This window comes from Cynocephalus volans, chromosome 11 (genome assembly GCF_027409185.1).
Source record: "Cynocephalus volans isolate mCynVol1 chromosome 11, mCynVol1.pri, whole genome shotgun sequence".
NCBI classification, from domain to species: Eukaryota; Metazoa; Chordata; class Mammalia; order Dermoptera; family Cynocephalidae; genus Cynocephalus; species Cynocephalus volans.
In genome coordinates, this window is record NC_084470.1 from 8270655 (window position 1) to 8288775 (window position 18121).

Below are 18121 nucleotides of genomic sequence, written 5' to 3' on the forward strand. Positions count from 1 at the left end.
CTAGTGTAGCTTTGCCGAGGCTCACTGAAGAGAAAGTGCTTTCTTCTCAAGTGATCTCTTTAGATCCCAGGACAGTTTTTGCTTCTAGTGCAAGAGCATCACCATGTGAGCTGTTCCTGATCTGCACTTCAGTGCTGCCCTCAATCCATTTCCACTGCTGATGCCCTTCATTGCCAAGTGAGTGCTGACTGGTGGAGGCTGGGCCACTAGGAGTAAAAGCACCACCCCCACCACCAGCATCCCCGGGCCACACAGGCTACCCCAGGGTGTGCTCCTGGCTGACCCTCTCCTGCCCAGTGTTCATGAGTGTTCAGCCCTCATAGAAGAAAGAGCCTGCTCTAACATCCCTCAGCACCCTTGGTCCCTTGGGCTAAAAGACCAAAGACATTCTGACCCTCAGAGGACAGTCAGTTTTCTCATTTGGCGTCCTCTCCCTTTGTTCGTGTAAACTAGCCAATTTCTCCAGTAAACGACCATCATTGCAACTTGTCTCATGAGGCTCCAAAGGACACAAGTTCCCAGGGAGGTAACCCACAAATCACTTTCCACAAGATCTTAGTAAGAGCGCTGGGGGCAAAGGAGCTCTACTGTCAAATAACTTAAGAAAACATGGCATTCATCATCTGCCTCTTAGACACTCAAACACAGCTTAGAGTGTCAGTGGTTCTGAGAAATGTCAAGGTACAGAAAATTCATTGACCTTTGTTTAATGCAGGTTTCCCAAAGTTGTTTGACCACAGGGTTATTTCTCGGTGGGACGACTGTTACTATATCAAGAAACTGTAGGGTCCTCCAGGGTACACTCTGGAAATGCTGTGCTGTATCATGGTTCTCCTCTAATTTTCCCTACACAAGGCTTTTATGGTCTCATCTGTGATCTCTGAATTACTATTTCCACCTGCAGGTCTGTCAAAAAGGATGTTTTTGGAGGCAGCTTTCACACTGCATAGTCTCCGCTGACTTTACGTACGAAGTATTTATCCAAGGGCTCCTAGTTGGAAAACAGATAAAGGGGCCAGCGTGGCCTCACACGCATCTGGCAGCCACAGTCCCAGGCTCTCCCTGTGCTCACTGCAATTCGTCAGACTGGTCACTGTCACATGCCCATTAGACTGAGCTTTTTGTCAGCCAACACTTGGCATAGAGTAAATACTAGATAAACATTTGTTAAACAAAAGAATGATTTATTTTAGTGTATTTTTTTAGAAAAACATGCCTGACTATTTTAATGTTTAATGGTTGAAAAATAACTAATAATGTGGCTAGTTTTATTTTCCCCCAAGACTCTTGGCTACTGTAGATGTTGAGAGTTACTAATTATCTACAATGTGCTTCCACTTACTCCTTCCATGTGCTGAGTACTTGGCATATACGTATTATCACTGGTCAGTGAGATAAGAAGCCACCGAGATGGCGGAGGCTGGCTACCTCCTAGTGTACACTGCAGAGCAGGTGTTGAGCTCAGGTCTCCCTGACTGGGTCTACGTGCTCTCCATCCCACCCTACCTAGTAGCACAGCACACACACCGACCACATGCACACAAAACATCTCATAAGTTAGCTAATTAATGTTTTCACTAACCATGCTTTTGTTGTAGTAAAAAAATTATGTGACATAATATTTACGATTTTAGCCATTTTTTAGCATACAGTTCTGTGGCATTAAGTACATTCATATTGTTTTTTTTTTTTTTTTTTTTTTTTTTTTTGTATTTTTCTTGACCGGCGCTCGCACCGGCCATTCCTATATGGGATCCGAACCCGCGGCGGGAGCGTCACCGCGCTCCCAGCGCCGCACTCTCCCTAGTGCGCCACAGGCTCGGCCTTAGTACATTCATATTGTTGTGTGACTATCACTGCCACTCAACTCCAGAACTTTCTCAACTTCCCAAACTCAAACTCTGTACCCATTACATATTAACTTCCCATTCTCCTCTCCCCCCAGCCCCTGACGACCACCATGCTACTTTCTGAGTCTATGACTTTGAATACTCTAGGTACCTCATGTAAGTGGAATCACATAGTTTTTGTCACTAATTAATTTTTAAACTCTTGCTTTGGCCACAGTATCAACCACATGCTTGGGGAAAAAAATCATCCCAACTTTCTTATACCAACACAGCATTGCTTGCAGTTTAATTAATGTTGCTTGAAGGAAATCAGGCTCTATCTTTGAAACAACACCAGCTCCAAGTGAGCAAGAGGAAATTTGTTCATACACCTCCAGGACCATAAGCCGATCATGTGAAAGACAAAAAATCTGGATAAGTCCAGGTGGCAGCTTAACATCTTGGGTCTTTTGATGATTGAAATCTGCATATATATCCTAACATTTCTCTTTTTTTCCCTCTTCTAAACTGCATTTCTGTTAATGTGTGAAAACAGTACAACTTGAGGGAAATGTAATCCACATGTTTTGGTGCATTTACACTTACATGCTCTTGAGAATATCAAAATGGCCTAACATTTTCTGATGGCTTTTTTTTTTTAATAGAAACACAATTACAGACATTGTAAAAAAACAAACATAATCCCAAAAGGAAATAGGCTCTATCTAAGTTTAAATTCTTGAAATTTAAACATTATTTAAATAAATTTCCAAGCTGATCTTCAAACAAAACATTTAAAATACATTCAGCAGCCTTTACATTAGAGACTAAAGTTGTGAGGTAAACAACTCAATAGTTGGCTCAACTTTCCTCTTTGCCTCAACTTTAGGGGAAAACAGTAAACAGGGAAAAGAGGAAAGATTTCAGAGATACTCAGACCTGGGTTTGAATTACTACACTAACACTGGGTTGGTACAGCAACATTCAGCAAATCTCCATTACGTAATCTATAAAGTGGACATAATAATTTATGGCTTGCTGAATTGTCCTAGAGATGAGATAAATTGAGAATATAAAGTGCTCATATATACACCATATTTATATTTATTTTTGTGGGGTATGGTGAGTTGTTTCAACACATGCATACACTGCACAATGATTCACTTAGGGTAGACAGCAAAGTGTTGTACCCATTAGTCCACCCCTTTTCTCTCCCACTCCCCTCCCCTCCCAGCTTCTCATTATTCTACTTTTCTCTAGTTGTATGAAGTACACTCTTTACTTCTATGAGAACCACTTTTTTTTTTTTAGATTCAACATATAAATGAGACCATGTGGTATGTGTCTTTCTGTGCCTGGCTTACTTCACTTAACTTGATGGTTTCCAGTTCCATCCATGTTGCTGCAAATGATCGGATACCATTTATTTTTATAACTGAATAGTGTTCCATTACGTATATGTATACCACAGTTTTTTTAAATCCATTCGTCTATTGATGGGCATTTAGTTTGGTTCCATCTCTTGGCTGTTGCGAATAGCGTTGCGATAAACACGGGAGTGCAGGTGTCTCACTTACATATCGATTTCATTTCCTTTGGGTGTATACCCAGTAGTGGGATAGCTGGATCCTAAGATAGACCTATTTTTAGTTCTGCGAGGAACCTCCAAACAGTTTTTCACAATGGCTCTACCAATTTACATTCCCACCAGTAATGTAAGAGAGTTCCCTTTTCTCTGCATCCTCGCCAGCATTTGTTATTTTCTGTCTTGTTGATAATAGCCAGTCTAACTGGGGTGAGATTATACCTCAATGTGGTTTTAATCTGCATTTTCATTTTTAATTTAGGTAACATTAGTTTTTGCTTGACTGTTCGAAAATTGTATGGCTTCTTGAACTAACAACGGATGCAGAGCTCTTAGACGCAAGGTTCTGAATAGGTTCGACTTGTGCCTTACACATGTTCAGATGAAGGCAAATTGGGGAAGAATCTCAGAGCTCCTCAGGCCTTCCCTTCCATGGCATCCTAATCTTACTCAAAGGATGAACCCAGAGGCATGCTGATGGTTAACACCACACCCAAATAAGGATATGACCAACATAAAGATAGGATTTTGCTGATGCTCATGCACTGCGGACACACGGAAGACCATATTTGCTCCCACTGAGAAGACAGACAATGAGGCCCGCAGACGCAGCTCCATGGCCAAGAAACCTTAAGGTCTGGGGGCAACATGATAAATGAGATATTGCACATGGCCCACCAGTTATGTTAAGGCATCTGAAGGTTTTCATCTAACTTGTTCACTAACTTTTCTTCACCTCCACCAACACCTCTTTTTAATATTAACGCAACATTGCAAAAAGATAGCTTTTTCCATTAAGATTTTCTCTGGCTAGATCATCTTAATAGGAATATATCTTGACATCTTAAGGATTCATATTTAAAGAAAACAATTTTGCCACGGAATTCAGCCCAGTGGTCATCTGGTTCATACACCAAATTTCCTTCTTGGTAATGCTGGAGGAAAGCAAACCCGCTCCTCTTTCAGAGAGGACTAAAATGACCTCTCTCCAACCGTGAATAAGCCCAGCAATAAAGCCACACAACTCGTTCCAGTCTAAAGCCACTTGGAGGCAAAGATAATGTCATTTCTTGATTATCCAAGTTGACTTTGTAACATGGAAGTCCAAACCAGAAGGTCATTTTAAAACTTTTGTATTTAGCTATTATGTAGTATCTGTTTTTACTTCTTCAAACAGTTTACATGCCTAATGACATATAATTAATTTAATTTATTCCGTAAAGACCCATCATAAAGTTGTACTTAAATTTGATCCAGAAAAAGACTTCTTTGGGTACCCAATGAAAGTCAGCTGCAGCTAGTACTTGTACAGCAGGGACTCAATAACTGATCCCAGAGAATTTCTGATGTGCCTCCTGAGACAAGAACAAAAACGCTTTATCATCATTCAGCCTTCCACTCCTCCTGCGCCTTTTGTTTTGCTTTCGCTTTGATTTCTATGTTCAGTTCCGCATTCAGTGGTCACTGAATTATTTCAAACATACCTCTAACCTCAAGGACCATTTTGCAGAGTGATAATTGAAACATCCCAAAGACTGTATACTTCCAATTAAATTTTCACCCAGGAAAATTCTTTAGCACAAATATCACTTCCTAGGAGCGAAAACTTACTCTGCACCCCAGAAGTTCATTGATAACTGAGGGCTGGTTTGCGACAGGAGTTTCTTGTCTCTTATATTCACTTATCAGGACACCCATTAGGGGCTAGGGTGATGAGGACGTGTTGCAGAGGAACAACTGAGTTCATGACGGCTTTTCCCAGTCCCAACTCCCAGGAACATGAATTCCCTGAGCACGAAAGCCCAGGTCTCACGAGATATTTCTTCCTTGTGGTACAGATAAGAATATTTGATGGAGGCCACTAAGTCATATCAGTGACAGTAACTTGGCTCCCCAGCTTCTCTGGTGCCTGATGGAAAGACATTCCTGGGGATGCGATTCATGCTTCCTCCGCTTCCTCCCTGCTCTCCTAGGAAGGAAAGTCACCAGCTATCATTTCTCACTGAATACTAACAATGTCTACGATCCCTCCTCACTGCCATGGGACGCACAGAGAAGGCTGCAGGCACTCAATGTCAAATCTTCTGCGAATCCGTTGACTGATTTCACTCTCAGTACCCTGCCATGGGTTAGGGGTTTAATAACATTAAAAATAATTGAGGACTTTGGGAAGTACCATCGCTAGTCTATTTGAAAATTCACTTCTCTGCCAGCTTTCTCTCATCCTGTTGACAGACCGTAGAACCTTCCTTTCATCTCTTTCCTCTTTTTGCAGCTTAGCCTGGTCCCTAAAGGAGTATGCTCTTTCTATAAGATAGATTATGCACTACACACAACATGAAAACTTTACACACTTTTCCTGTTGTCATTTGAAAGGAAGAAATTCCCTTTCTACCTGGAAGAAATGATTTATCTTACCTTTCATTCTCACATTGGTTTTACTTAGAATTTCTTATGAGAACCAACAGATTTAGACTTTATGGAAGGATATACGCTGAAACTTTGTTTCCTCTTAATTTTTCTTTTTCCCCAGTGAGATCTGTGACAGCTTTCCCCATTGCTCTTATCCATTATAGAAATTTAACTGCACTTTGAGAATATGTGATTTCAGAAACATTGTCTAATTTTCTATCTAAAGAAAAGAAAAAAGCAAAAAGTAACAGGGCAAGGTGAAGGCTTGTATAGCATAGACGAGAAAGATTTGTAACCATGGAAAAAACTAGGTGGTCACTCCATTTAATGTATGTGCTTCAAACTGAAAACAAACTAAATAAGTAAAATAAATCTCTTTCAGATAGCTTTCTCAGGTAGCCAGTCTGGCCATGAAAAAAAAAAAATGCATACTGCATAAATTTGTCACAAATAATCTTTTAAATTATGTTTTATCTAACAGGTTTTTTTTTTTATCCTAATCATCATCCAGAAAATTTTATTAAGTACATAGTTGGTATAGTTGGTTCTGCTGAGACTTTAAACAATAGCATTTTGCCCTCCAGGAGCTTATGAAAGCATAATTGTCTCAAACCCAGAATGGTGTTTTAGATAATCATATATAAAAAGTCTTGCAAAACATTCAGAAATACATGTCAGATAATCATTCAACTTTTTAAAAATCCAACTTAAAATCCAAACATCAATATTTCTCTAATTTTGTTTGAGCTGCATTAATTCACAGTGGTGGCCATGCTTTCTACAACTGATGCCACCCCCTAAAACCGCTGCAGGATCCAAATGTGAGTATTAAAACACTAGGGGAAAACACTTAAGAAAAGTTTAACTTAAACAGACTTGGAGCTGCTTTCTAAAAAACACAGGGACCAGCAGGCAAGTGAAATTCAATTTAGAAACCTTTTGCATGTGTAGGAGACTGCTTCACCTCCACAGCTGACACACTCACCACTGAAACGCTTCCCGGAAGTGCCACTGGAATCAAATGACCACAGCACACATTTACAGGGAAGGATCTGGAAAAGGCTATGGTGAGAAACTTTAGAGGCACCCATCAAACACTATTCCAGTGATATCCTTTGAAGCTTGGAACTCTGCACCACGCTGTTTGGGCACCGCCATGGTACACGGAAGGATAGCCTGCGCCACTCTGGTTACCAGGCCAGTGGCCAGCCGTACTACAAGACAATGCAAATAGTGAGTGGCTTGGTAGACACGGGCAGTCCTTTGGAATGTGATAACTTATGTAAGCTCTTTCCACTAAAATCACAAATAAGTCGGTGTTTATACAATGGCCCATCTCTTGTTGCAGAAATGTTGTGGTATGAACTTTAATGTGCCTTTTCATCTCTGCAATTAACAAACACAAAATTTTATCAATTTCACAGTTTAAAATTCAGGACACTATGAGTTTCTAAATACCCTCAGTGGAGACAAAAATTACCCCTAAAATCAATCCATGAGAACATCTGCTAACCCAGCTTTGAGGTTCCTACCTGAGCTCCATTTCCAAGCCCCCACCTTCATCCCTCGACAGCAGAAATCTCAGAGACCTCAGCAAGACATCTCTAAAATTTTTAATTTGTTTTTATCTTGGTCATTACCTCTATTTTAGATCTTATGTGTCTGTCCTCGGCCCCCTCTCCAGGGTGACTGTGAGCCTGTCCCCTCCCACCTTCTCCATCTGAGCACTTGCTCAGCATCTGCAGCGTGCCATGCACTCACACTGTTTACGTTTGTCTGCTTACGTTTCATTCTCAGGGAAACCTTTCCTCAGCCCCACACCAGGTGAGGTGTCCCTGATTTGTGCTCCCAGAGCATCCTGCTATGGCTTCCAGTTCTCCCCGGAACACTCATCCCACTTTTCCATATTTACTGTTTACACCTGCCTTCCCTGGCAAGCCATATGCTCCATGAGGGACTGGGCCTGTGCAGGTTTCTCACCTGAGCTTACATAGCGTACAAAATAGTGTAAGTTTAGTTAGTTTGGCTGTGGGGGGAGGGTATGTGTTTGAGGTTTTAGCACTCAACCAGGTTGTATCAGTTAATTATGAGCAAACTAGTACATTGTGCATTCTGTGCTGACACTTCTGCCAATAAACCAATTGTGAACTCAAACTAATGACTAGTCCCCTCACTGGGGACTCTTAGAATATCAGAATGTGTAAGCCTGCCAGAGAGACGTGAAATGTGCTCTTGTTTATACTACCATTAATAGTTAATTTTTCTTAGTCTCTCTTCACCTTTACCTGTATAATAGGCTCAAATAAAGCTCAAATAAGAAAGTAGTTTAATGAGCAATATATGAAATAAAGAACAACAGTATTAGTATAATTACAATTTATATTTACAGGTAAGTCATGAGCATTAACTAGTTTTCATGCTTTATGTCATCTATATACACAAATGACATTTCTTTCTTAATTCTTTACTCTAGTTTGGAGGTGGTAGTAAATGATATGAAAAAGCAGTATATGCAAAAGATATAAATTAATAAAGAAGACAATTTTGATCATACTACTTGCTGTATTTTAATATTGCTAATGATTACAATATTGAAACAATGTATTGAATGGTTTAAGATAATTATTTTATTTAAGTAGCCAAAAGGGATTTTGAAGAGTTCAATAATTTCCTATACCTGTTCAAAGTACATTGAACATTGGTTGACCAGTACCTTAAACGTATTAACAAACTAGCTCCTATACAGGAGCTCTAATCTGAGGGAATGCTACGTGGATTTATACATCTCTAAAGAAGGCGCTACAAATATACATAAGAATTATTACTGTTCTTCAAGAGACAGGTTTCTAGTAATGACTAAAATAATAGAAAATGCTTTAGGCAAACTAGTGCAACATATTGAAAATTTAGCACAGGTCACAAGAAGTTCACCAATAACAAAGGGAATATAAATAAATAAGATTAAGTAATGTTAATAAGGATTTTTACTGTGAATGTGAAGATGCATATAGGAGGGTACTTCAGAAAGTTCATGGAAAATGGAATTGAAAGATAATACAAATCCTTCCATGAACTTTTTTGACGTACACGTATATTTTTATGTAAATCTGTAGAACTACATTTAGTGAATCCAAAATGTGTCTCCACTGGGTAATGAGAAGAAAGTGTAGCCTGAAGTCACTGTTGACTCCACCCTGCATTTGCTGCTCCAGCAGCCTTGCCTCACTGTGGCACTGTGGGAAGATCCGAGTGGCAGCTACAGCGTTTGTGAGGCCTCCAGGGGGACGTCCCTCACAAAGAAAGGTAGAACTACCATAGGCAAATAAAATCAATGAAAGGTGTAGTCCATAGAATAATTTTAAATTTAATTACTGATAAATTCCCTTTTCATTTAACATCTTGTGCCTTGTCTAATTGGCTTCCTACTGGATGGACATCTACACGCAGAATTGTCATTCCCCTTTCATGGGGAGTCCAGATGTACTGCCTTCAAGAAACACTCAGATTCAAATTCCAAAAATAATCCAGACATGCCCATTTCACCTCAAATCTGAGAATTCTCATATTGATAATTCTATAGAAAGAATATAAGGTAAGTCAATAATATAGCCATATCAAAAAGATGCCTAAACCCTATAGAAATTAAAGAAACAAAAATAGAATTTTCCAAAGGGAGATAAAAGAAATCAGGGTAGGCCTGAGAATTTTACTGTAGTAAATTGAAATTTTGGCCTTATTACTTACTGCTCCCTATGTCCAGGCCCTTCACCATGTAATCTTGAAGTTCATCGTACAAAGGGTCACACGTGTTTCCTCACCCCTTTGGATATAACCCAAAACTTGCTTTGGCCAATGGAATGTAGGCAGAAGAATTTGCTAGTTCTACACCAACATCTTTAGTGACATTGTGGCTTCTGTTTGCCTCTTGCTCTTAGTCATTATGATGAGAAGAACTTGAAAGGCACATGGAACAGAACTAAGCCCAATCCATAGTGAAGAGCTAAGCCCAGTCAGACCTGCAACTAAAAGCAAAGCCACCAGCTAAGCCCAAACTATATCGGCTATCCACCAGCTGATCTGCATACATGGAATAAAAAAATGCTTATGTTTGAATGCCACTGGGATTTTGCAGTTATTTGTTACACAGCATTACTGTGACAATAGCTACCTAATACATTTATAAATTAAAGTGAGAAAAAGGGATATTCTTCCTCTGTCTGAATCTGAAAAATTATTTTCCTCTTCCTGAGATTGATTCTTCACTTGGTTACCATGAAAGTCAGCAAATTCATATCTGGTGGAGAGAGTGTCACATCTAATGAGCTCATTCTAGGTTGGCCACTGACTCTCTTTTTCCTCTCTATCATGCTAATAATTGCATTGACTTTCAGATGCTTACCCTTTCCTCCAATCTGTTGGGGATACCAATGACTGCATGACCTCATTGGTAACATGTGGTGTTAAATTAGATCACTAGCTCTTGAATTGTTCTTTAGGACCATGGTTCCAAGGAGAGATGTATAGACAACTGTACCATGGTGGAGTAAGGGGAGGAAAGCTAGACAATTAGAATGCCGGCCTACCCATGAGCAAAACTCTGCTTCGATCTGTTTTAGATATCGAGACTTCATTTGAAAAATCAGTTCCACTATTTAAAAATTAAAAACTCCACACAAAAATGCTTTTCAAAGTCTTCTCATACTGAAAGCATGGGGAATACCCAAATTGCAAGCAAGGTGACAAGGAAATAGTTTCAGGAAAACAATGACAAAAGTTATGTCCTAGCTAATTTCATTGTCCTCTGTCAGAAGAAAATAATAAAATAAGTTCATGGTTTGTGTATAGTCTAGAAAGTAGGGACACGATGAACAGGAATGTGGAGTGTTTTCCCAGCAATGCGTAGGGGAGACAGATGTGAGGAATGATAATATTACAATCACTAGAGAAATGAAGTCTGAGGGGGCGATGCATTGATCATAAGCTCTCACTACAGTTTGGACAAACTACCCCAGAGGATGCTCTGAGAGTGGGCATGAAGCACTGGCCACTGAAAAGAGAACTCCCTGTGGAAATGAAAACATTGGCATTTTGGCTTAAGCAGCAGTCTTTAGTGAGTTTGTCTGGTATGAGTCAACTTACAAAACTTCAATCTATTTTGGGTTTACTGAACATATTTAGTTTCTTGAACTGCAAAGCCAAGCTCCATAGCCTCAACCATGCTTCTGATAGGAAATCCCCTGGCCTGAGCTGCCAGAAGTCTTCCTTGGGTACCACTGTTGTCTTGCCTGGCTTTCTTTCTCATTAATATCTGCCATATCTATTATTATCTATCTGTTGATACTTACATGATGTACTTTTGAGAGTACATGATTACACAAAATGGAATTAGAAAATACAAACAGTTTTTGTCAGTGAGGCAATCGGACATTCTTTAGAGCTAAGACACAATTCCATAGCCCCAGCACACACTCTTGTGGGTATGGTCCTAGTGTTCCCCTTTTATCCAAAATTATAAGTTTGGATAATGTCTTGACAAGTTGTTTGGGGGATCAGTAGCTAGCTGTAGTAGATAACATATAGGACGAATTAAGGAAAAATACAAAATTTTCAAACCTGGGACTGAAATCTTCCCCACAGTTGGATGCTTCATCTCCATAATGAGTCCATTGTGTAACACCTTAAAATGTAAAAACAGAGAGAAAAATAATTTATAAAATAAAAGTATCTTCAATTTCAAGGTATATAGACAGCCACCTATTCAGTCAACACTGAAAAAAGATACTGAAAAACATAAGCATGTTTCAAACTTTCATTTGAAAGTAAATATTTGAGATAAAAATAATGTTTCATTTTATAATATGCCAAGTGGAGCCAAGTAAGACTAGAAGACTCAAGGACTAGAAAACCATATTCTGTAAAATCTTCCTCCCACTTGTAGACATATTACTTGTTCCTAAATACAGCAGATGATATTCCTCTTTCATCTATGTATGCTCTTCTAATACTAAGCTAGCCTCTTCCTACACTACCGTGTGGCAGGACTTGGCCAAGGTCAACTGCAGGAGGGTGGAGAGGGGGGAACCAGGACTCAGGACAGAGGGGCCCACCGGGTGGCACATGGGCTCCTGGCAATCTGCTCAGTGGAAGTGTGGGGAGTCCATCCAGTTGGAAGGGTGAATCGGAGTGTGCAGATGTCTCAGCGACTGCTGGGGGTGGGAGGATTCGGGGTGCCGTGACAAACAAAGGAGCAGAGCCAACTGACAGAGAGCCCAGAGATGGCCCAGGGCAGAGGCCTGAGCAGGGAGGTGGAAACCAGGGATGTTTATAATGGCAGTAAGACCTTAATCATAAGACCAGATTTCAGAAATAGGACTCTAGTATTCTGGACTAGAAAAACAAGAAACAACTGGGAAAAAGCCAGACAGCCCATCCTACAGGGCTGATTAGGTTCTCATGCGGTGGAACCATGACAGGTATTCGGTGTCCCATCAAGAACATATGGTAGACTTGGCTCTGGGTTAAGACCTAAGGCCAGTTATGAGTACAGGGACATTCTATTAGTGCCTGACCAGAGAAATGTGACTTGATGCTGAATCACTTGACCACTGAAACACAGCTACTTAAATCCCTGGCAAAGGAAGGCTGGAATTTTTCTCAGGCGGTGAGCAGGAAAACAAAGTCTGCCAGAGATCAAGTGCTCTCCAACTATAGACAGAGGATGAAATGGGGGCATGGAACCAGATTCTGAAACATAAGTGTTGAATTACTGGAGGCAAAATGTTCTGTGATACACAAATAAAAATGCTACAAAGTTTTTTGCTTTTAAACAGTTGGGGGCTACCTGAACATACTGTCACAATAACCCAACATCTATTACTGAATTCTCAGTAAGACATAGATGGGCAACTTACCTATAAATTCAGTTTCATCTGCACTATCTACCAAGTGGAGAGCCTCTAATTACATGCATCCAAAGGACAGAAGTATTTCAGCAGCACAGTAAACTTACAGAGCACAATTTCATGCAAACACCCCAAGGAGTGGCAGTTGTAATGGTTCTAAGCATTTTGAGCTTTAGGTAAAAGCAAGATCTGCGTATCCACATTCTTACCATGTTCTACTCACAGAGCAAAAGAGCATGGAATAAAAAAGCTAATAAAAATGTTTTCTTACTTGGAAAACTCAGGGAAAGAGCTCGAATTTCCTGGGTTTTATTTGCTTCTAGTGAGTCTTTTGGTCACACTATGGAGTAAATCATCAATAAGACGACTTCATAGGTGACTTTTTAAGTTTGGAGCTACAACTCTGCTATGGCTACATATTTGGGCTTCTACTGTTTTCTTTGGGAACGGTCACCACTTTTTGTGTGATACTCTTTAAACAACCGCCCTTGCTGAGGGTGATGCCACACCATATGGAGAGCCTTTCTAGGGATGCCTTGCCTCTCTTTTGGGATCACCAGGTTTGTACTCATGAGCTGGCCAGAGAAAATTCCCACCAGTGTTAGAACTGTGCTATAATTTAATTCTGCTGTGGCGTGTTCGCAGCACCCACCCAGCACAGCTCCCTCTATGTGGGGGTGGGGGCTAAGTGCCAACAGGAGGTGCTAAATCTCAGTTCTACTGAGGACAGGAACAAAAATACCGAGCTAAATTTCACTCGAAACAATTATCTGCACACTGAATCATTCTTCTCTTCCCATATCTCTTGCCCTCCTGACTACCTCTTTGTAATAACACTGCAGTGCTACTCACAAAAGACAAAAGTGAGTGTTCTTAGCTAAATATAACTTAACCGATAGTGTTGAAATTAATTAAAGCTGAATTTTAATCATGTAGCAAACGTTAAGTGTCAAACCTGAAAGGGTAGTTGGTAAAGGTCAAGGGACATGTCAAAGTTTTGTGAAACAAAATCTAGCAGCTGATTGAAATTTTTCACGGAAGCAGCTGACAGAGTGTACTTCCTTCTCTCCCCCACACCCCAACTGCTATCTGCATGTGATATTTCCAATATCACACTTTAACCTGATCAGTTCCTTTGCATTAAAAACTGTTCAGTTTTAGGCAAAAATATAAATTTTTATGTTTGGTGAAGGAAGTTAACTGCAATTTCTCATTTGCTATACATTTGTGCAGTCAGGAGGCAAATGGATTGGTCTGAGTCCCCATCTGCAGAAAGGTGACTTATTCCCCGGCTTGGATGCCACCATCATGTGAAATCTCACATCCATAGTACTCCATGGGCTTTCTCGGTGAATCAGGTTAGATTACCTCAGAAGACCACTGGGGCTGTAGCAGTGCTGTCCCTGGAAACTCTGCCTAATGACTCAGAATCTTGGAAAACTCTCCAGCTTTGTTTGTGGAGCAAATCCTGCTCTTAGTAACAAATTTGAGGATCTCAGAATGCAAGAAGTCTGTCTAAATTCTAACATAAATCTCTGCGGCTTCCCTTCAGGCATAGTGTCTCCTCTAATCTTCACTGGAAATAGAGGAACTACCGCGTACTGTACTTGCACAGCATTTCTTTGGGAGTGGATACTACATGTTCTCTTTTCCTTTTCTCATCCAGCTTCAACATCCCAATCTCTATCACCTTAACCTAGAAATTCAGTTTTAAAATGTTTCATTTTCTGACCACTATCAATGGACTGAGGGCCCAATCTTCAGGGACCTTCAACTATAATTTTTCCTTAAGGAAAATTTCATGCCTTGAATCTCCATTGGACCATTCAGGGCATTCTTTACTATATATTAGTTATTTCAAAACAAGGCAGGGACCTTCCTTGTAGTGAATTTTTTCCGTTTAGTGATGTCTTTGGATTTTACCATTTTCTCCCTATTTTTATGTATTTTATCTTTCCTAGATCTTTCCTGGTTTGGTAGCTCTTCTAAATTTCATTTCTTCTCCTTGAAATTTCAAAAGCCTATTCTTGACAAGAATAGAATTGTAGACAGTACACCATCCTCTTTAGCAACGTATCAGGCCTATTTAAATAAGGTCTCTCTTTCTTCCTCAAGAGTTTTACAGATTGACAGCCTAATGAGACTCAAATGGTAATGTGTTAATGATGGGTGGAAAGAGTAAAATGTATACCTTAAAGTGACGTGGGAAATAAAAATGTAAGTGAAAGTAAGAACGTCTTTTTATAAAGTCATATGGCAGGAATGGCAGAAGAAAAAGTCTGTAATACAGCATCAGCAAGACCAAAAAAAAGTGCAAAAAATAAAAATTGATGCCCTCTATAAAGACAGTGAAACTCTTTAAGGAAAGCAAGAGATCTAGGTCAAGAATAGAAGTAATAAGGCATATTCAAATGAAAAGAGATTGACAGAGTGCCAACTCTAAATGACATACACAGATCAAAGTCAAGGCAATACCATCAATGGCATTAGCAGGATGCGCAATAGAGAAGTGACCTCTCCATTCACTGTGAATAGTGATATAGCCTTTTCAATCAATTCAACAAACACCATAGAGCACTTATATGCTAGACACAATGAAGGGGCTGACAGTAAAAAGATGAATGAACTTGTACTAAAAGTCCCTGCAATTAGAAGAGAGGGTAGGGAATAAGGGACCTGAGCCCAATTTTTATAACACAGATCAAGCTCCAATAAGGAGCTTAAAGGAACAACATGCAGTAAGGAGCAAGTTAAATGACCTAGGTCAAGGAGGTAATTAAAGAACAGAGGGAAAAAATGATATTGAAACTAAATGTTAAGGTTAACAATAAGAATGGTAAATGTAATAACAACCATTGCGTTAGAGTTGTTTCATGTCATCCTCTCATTAACTAGACTGGGTAGGAATTATTACCATCTTTATTTCTACTGATAAGGTAATAGAAGCCTAAAGAGGCTATGTACTTGCCCACGATCTCACAATTAGTAAGTGGCTAAACTAGGATTATAACTTGTGTGTGTCTGACCCTCAGCGTTTAGCCAGGTTCCTGGCAGTTGAAGAGAGTCAGAGAAAAAAAATGGACAAGCATAATTGGATTTACCATTAAAATGACTAGTTGATGTGGTTAATTTTGTAAAACAAATTAGTCAATTCAGTGGGGTAAGAAAATCAGCAAAACAAATCACTTGGCACCATGTGGTCCAATTAGTTAATAAACTGAGCTGTTGCCTCATGGTAGCCAAGGATACTCTGGCACCACAGACGCAAGGCTGTGAAAAGAGGAAGGATTTTGGCCCAGACCAGCTCAGGTTTTACAGGGGACAGACCCAGGGGGTGACCTTAGGCAGGGAACTTAAGTACTCTCAGGCTCAAAATCCCCATCAGTCAACAGATGATAGAACCAGTTCCTAAGCAAGGAGCTGTGGGGATGAGGGTAAAGCACACAAGGGCGCCCACAAGAAACTGCAGCCGTGTTCATTGTCACCGGCCGTGTTCACTGTCACCGGCAGGCTGGGTTCAAACTCGGGCTGCATCAGGCACGGCTGTGTAGCTCTGGGGCGCATTCACTCATGGAACAAACATACACTAAATGTACTAACAGTGATGATTGATAACTGGTAATAAGGACCAAATACATAGTAACGTGCCAGGCATTGTGAGGTGCTGAGGAAATACCCGGTCACGGAACGAGTGAGGTCCTTGCCGTCCAGAAGCCTACAGTCCTGCAGGGGAGACTTCGGAGTGAGACGGTAACTACTGATTTGTTTTTGTTACATAATAATATCTGTTTTGTTCCCTGCTGTGTGCCCAGTGTCACGAACATTATCTGGCACTACCTGGTAGATGCTCAATAAATATTTATTGAATTTTTGAATTATATTGAATTAACTAAGTACTGGGCGGTTCCTTCTGGTTTTACTTTTTCATAGGCATGGGGGGAGAGTACTCTTTATTCTAAGTTTTTAATAAATCCCTAGAGTTCTCTAGACACAAAACTGTTTTACTGGATTTCCAAAACATTTTCATTTTTAGGAACTTAGTTATAAGTTTTTAATAAATCCCTAGAGTTCTCTAGATACAAAACTATTTTACTGGATTTCCAAAATATTTTCACTTTTAGGAACTTAGTTACCAAGTTCCAGTGTTGCCTTGAAATTCCATCAGTTTCCTAAAGCAGCTTCCAGCTGATCTTGACTCTGTCGTAGATACTGCACTCATCTGAAGACATTCCAGAGGACATGCTGAGAACTGCTATAAGGACTGCTATTACTAGCAGGAAACAATCAAAAAGGGTGACTTTGAATTCGGCAGAAACAGTGGGCATATGCATTTATACATGCAAAGTGAACTACCATGCTTGAAGAAAATAATCACAGCATTCTTCATTAGGAAAACTCAGATAACCATTTCCAAACATGCAAAATATCTTACGATAATATCTTACAAAAAAAAGTTAGCGTACTGTATCGTCCTTTTTATCAATTTATTCATTCAAAGCATAATAGAAAAAGAGCCTTGGAATAATACTTGAAAAGTTACATAACTGAAGGCAAAACTTACAATTAATACATTAAAAAGTTAATCCCACTGTTTCTGAAAATCGTGCTCACAAAAAATGCAAAAATAAACTCATGAAAAAAAATTGACATGTAGGCCCCTAAGTTAGATAATGGAAATCAGATTTAAAAGCTGATGTTTTTGGTTTTCGGACACCTATGAAATAATTACTGTAACTAAACTTTATTCTCCCGATACTGACATAACATACATACTCTTTTCCCTCCTTCTTATAATTTAAAAAATTATGAATATTAGTCATGTAAAGAAGTGTTATAACATATATGTATAGTTTAGTGAATACTATAAAATGAACACCATGCACCCAACACCTACGTTAAAGTCCCAAGTATACCCCCATCCCTCCTTCCTTCACTCCCAAATAATCACTCTACTTAATTTTGTTAACCATTTCCTTACTTTTCTCAAATACTTGTACTACAAATGTGTATATCTCCAACAATTTATTGCATAATTTCACTCATTTATAACATTTATTTCAGTGAAATCATGCCTATGTATTCTTCTCTGACTTGCTTTTTCTCTTAACATTGTTTCTGAGACTCACCCATTTTGAAGTAGGTGGCCATGGGCCAATCATGGCCATTAGTGTGAGCATGCCATTGGATAAATACAGCATAATTTACTAACCCACTCTGCTCTTATGTCATTTCCAGTTATTTTACTATGGCAAACAATGCCCGTGTTAACCCATCTCTACACGCAACAGTTTCTCTAGGGCTTTTACCTAGAGCTAGAATTGCTATGACACCAGGGATTATGTATATTCAGCTTGTTAAGTAATGACAAATTATTTTCCTAAATGGTTTACCAA

The 18121-nt window shown here is 39.6% G+C and overlaps 1 protein-coding gene across 1 annotated transcript in view; it reads right to left on the reverse strand.

Moving 5' to 3' along the window:
- SUGCT (succinyl-CoA:glutarate-CoA transferase) overlaps positions 1 to 18121 on the reverse strand; it is a 723725-nt gene that overhangs the window by 80385 nt on the left and 625219 nt on the right. Inside the window, exon 13 of the mRNA XM_063115110.1 lies at positions 11440 to 11503. Coding sequence (XP_062971180.1) covers positions 11440 to 11503 — 64 coding nt within the window. The remainder of the gene's footprint in view (positions 1 to 11439; positions 11504 to 18121) is intronic.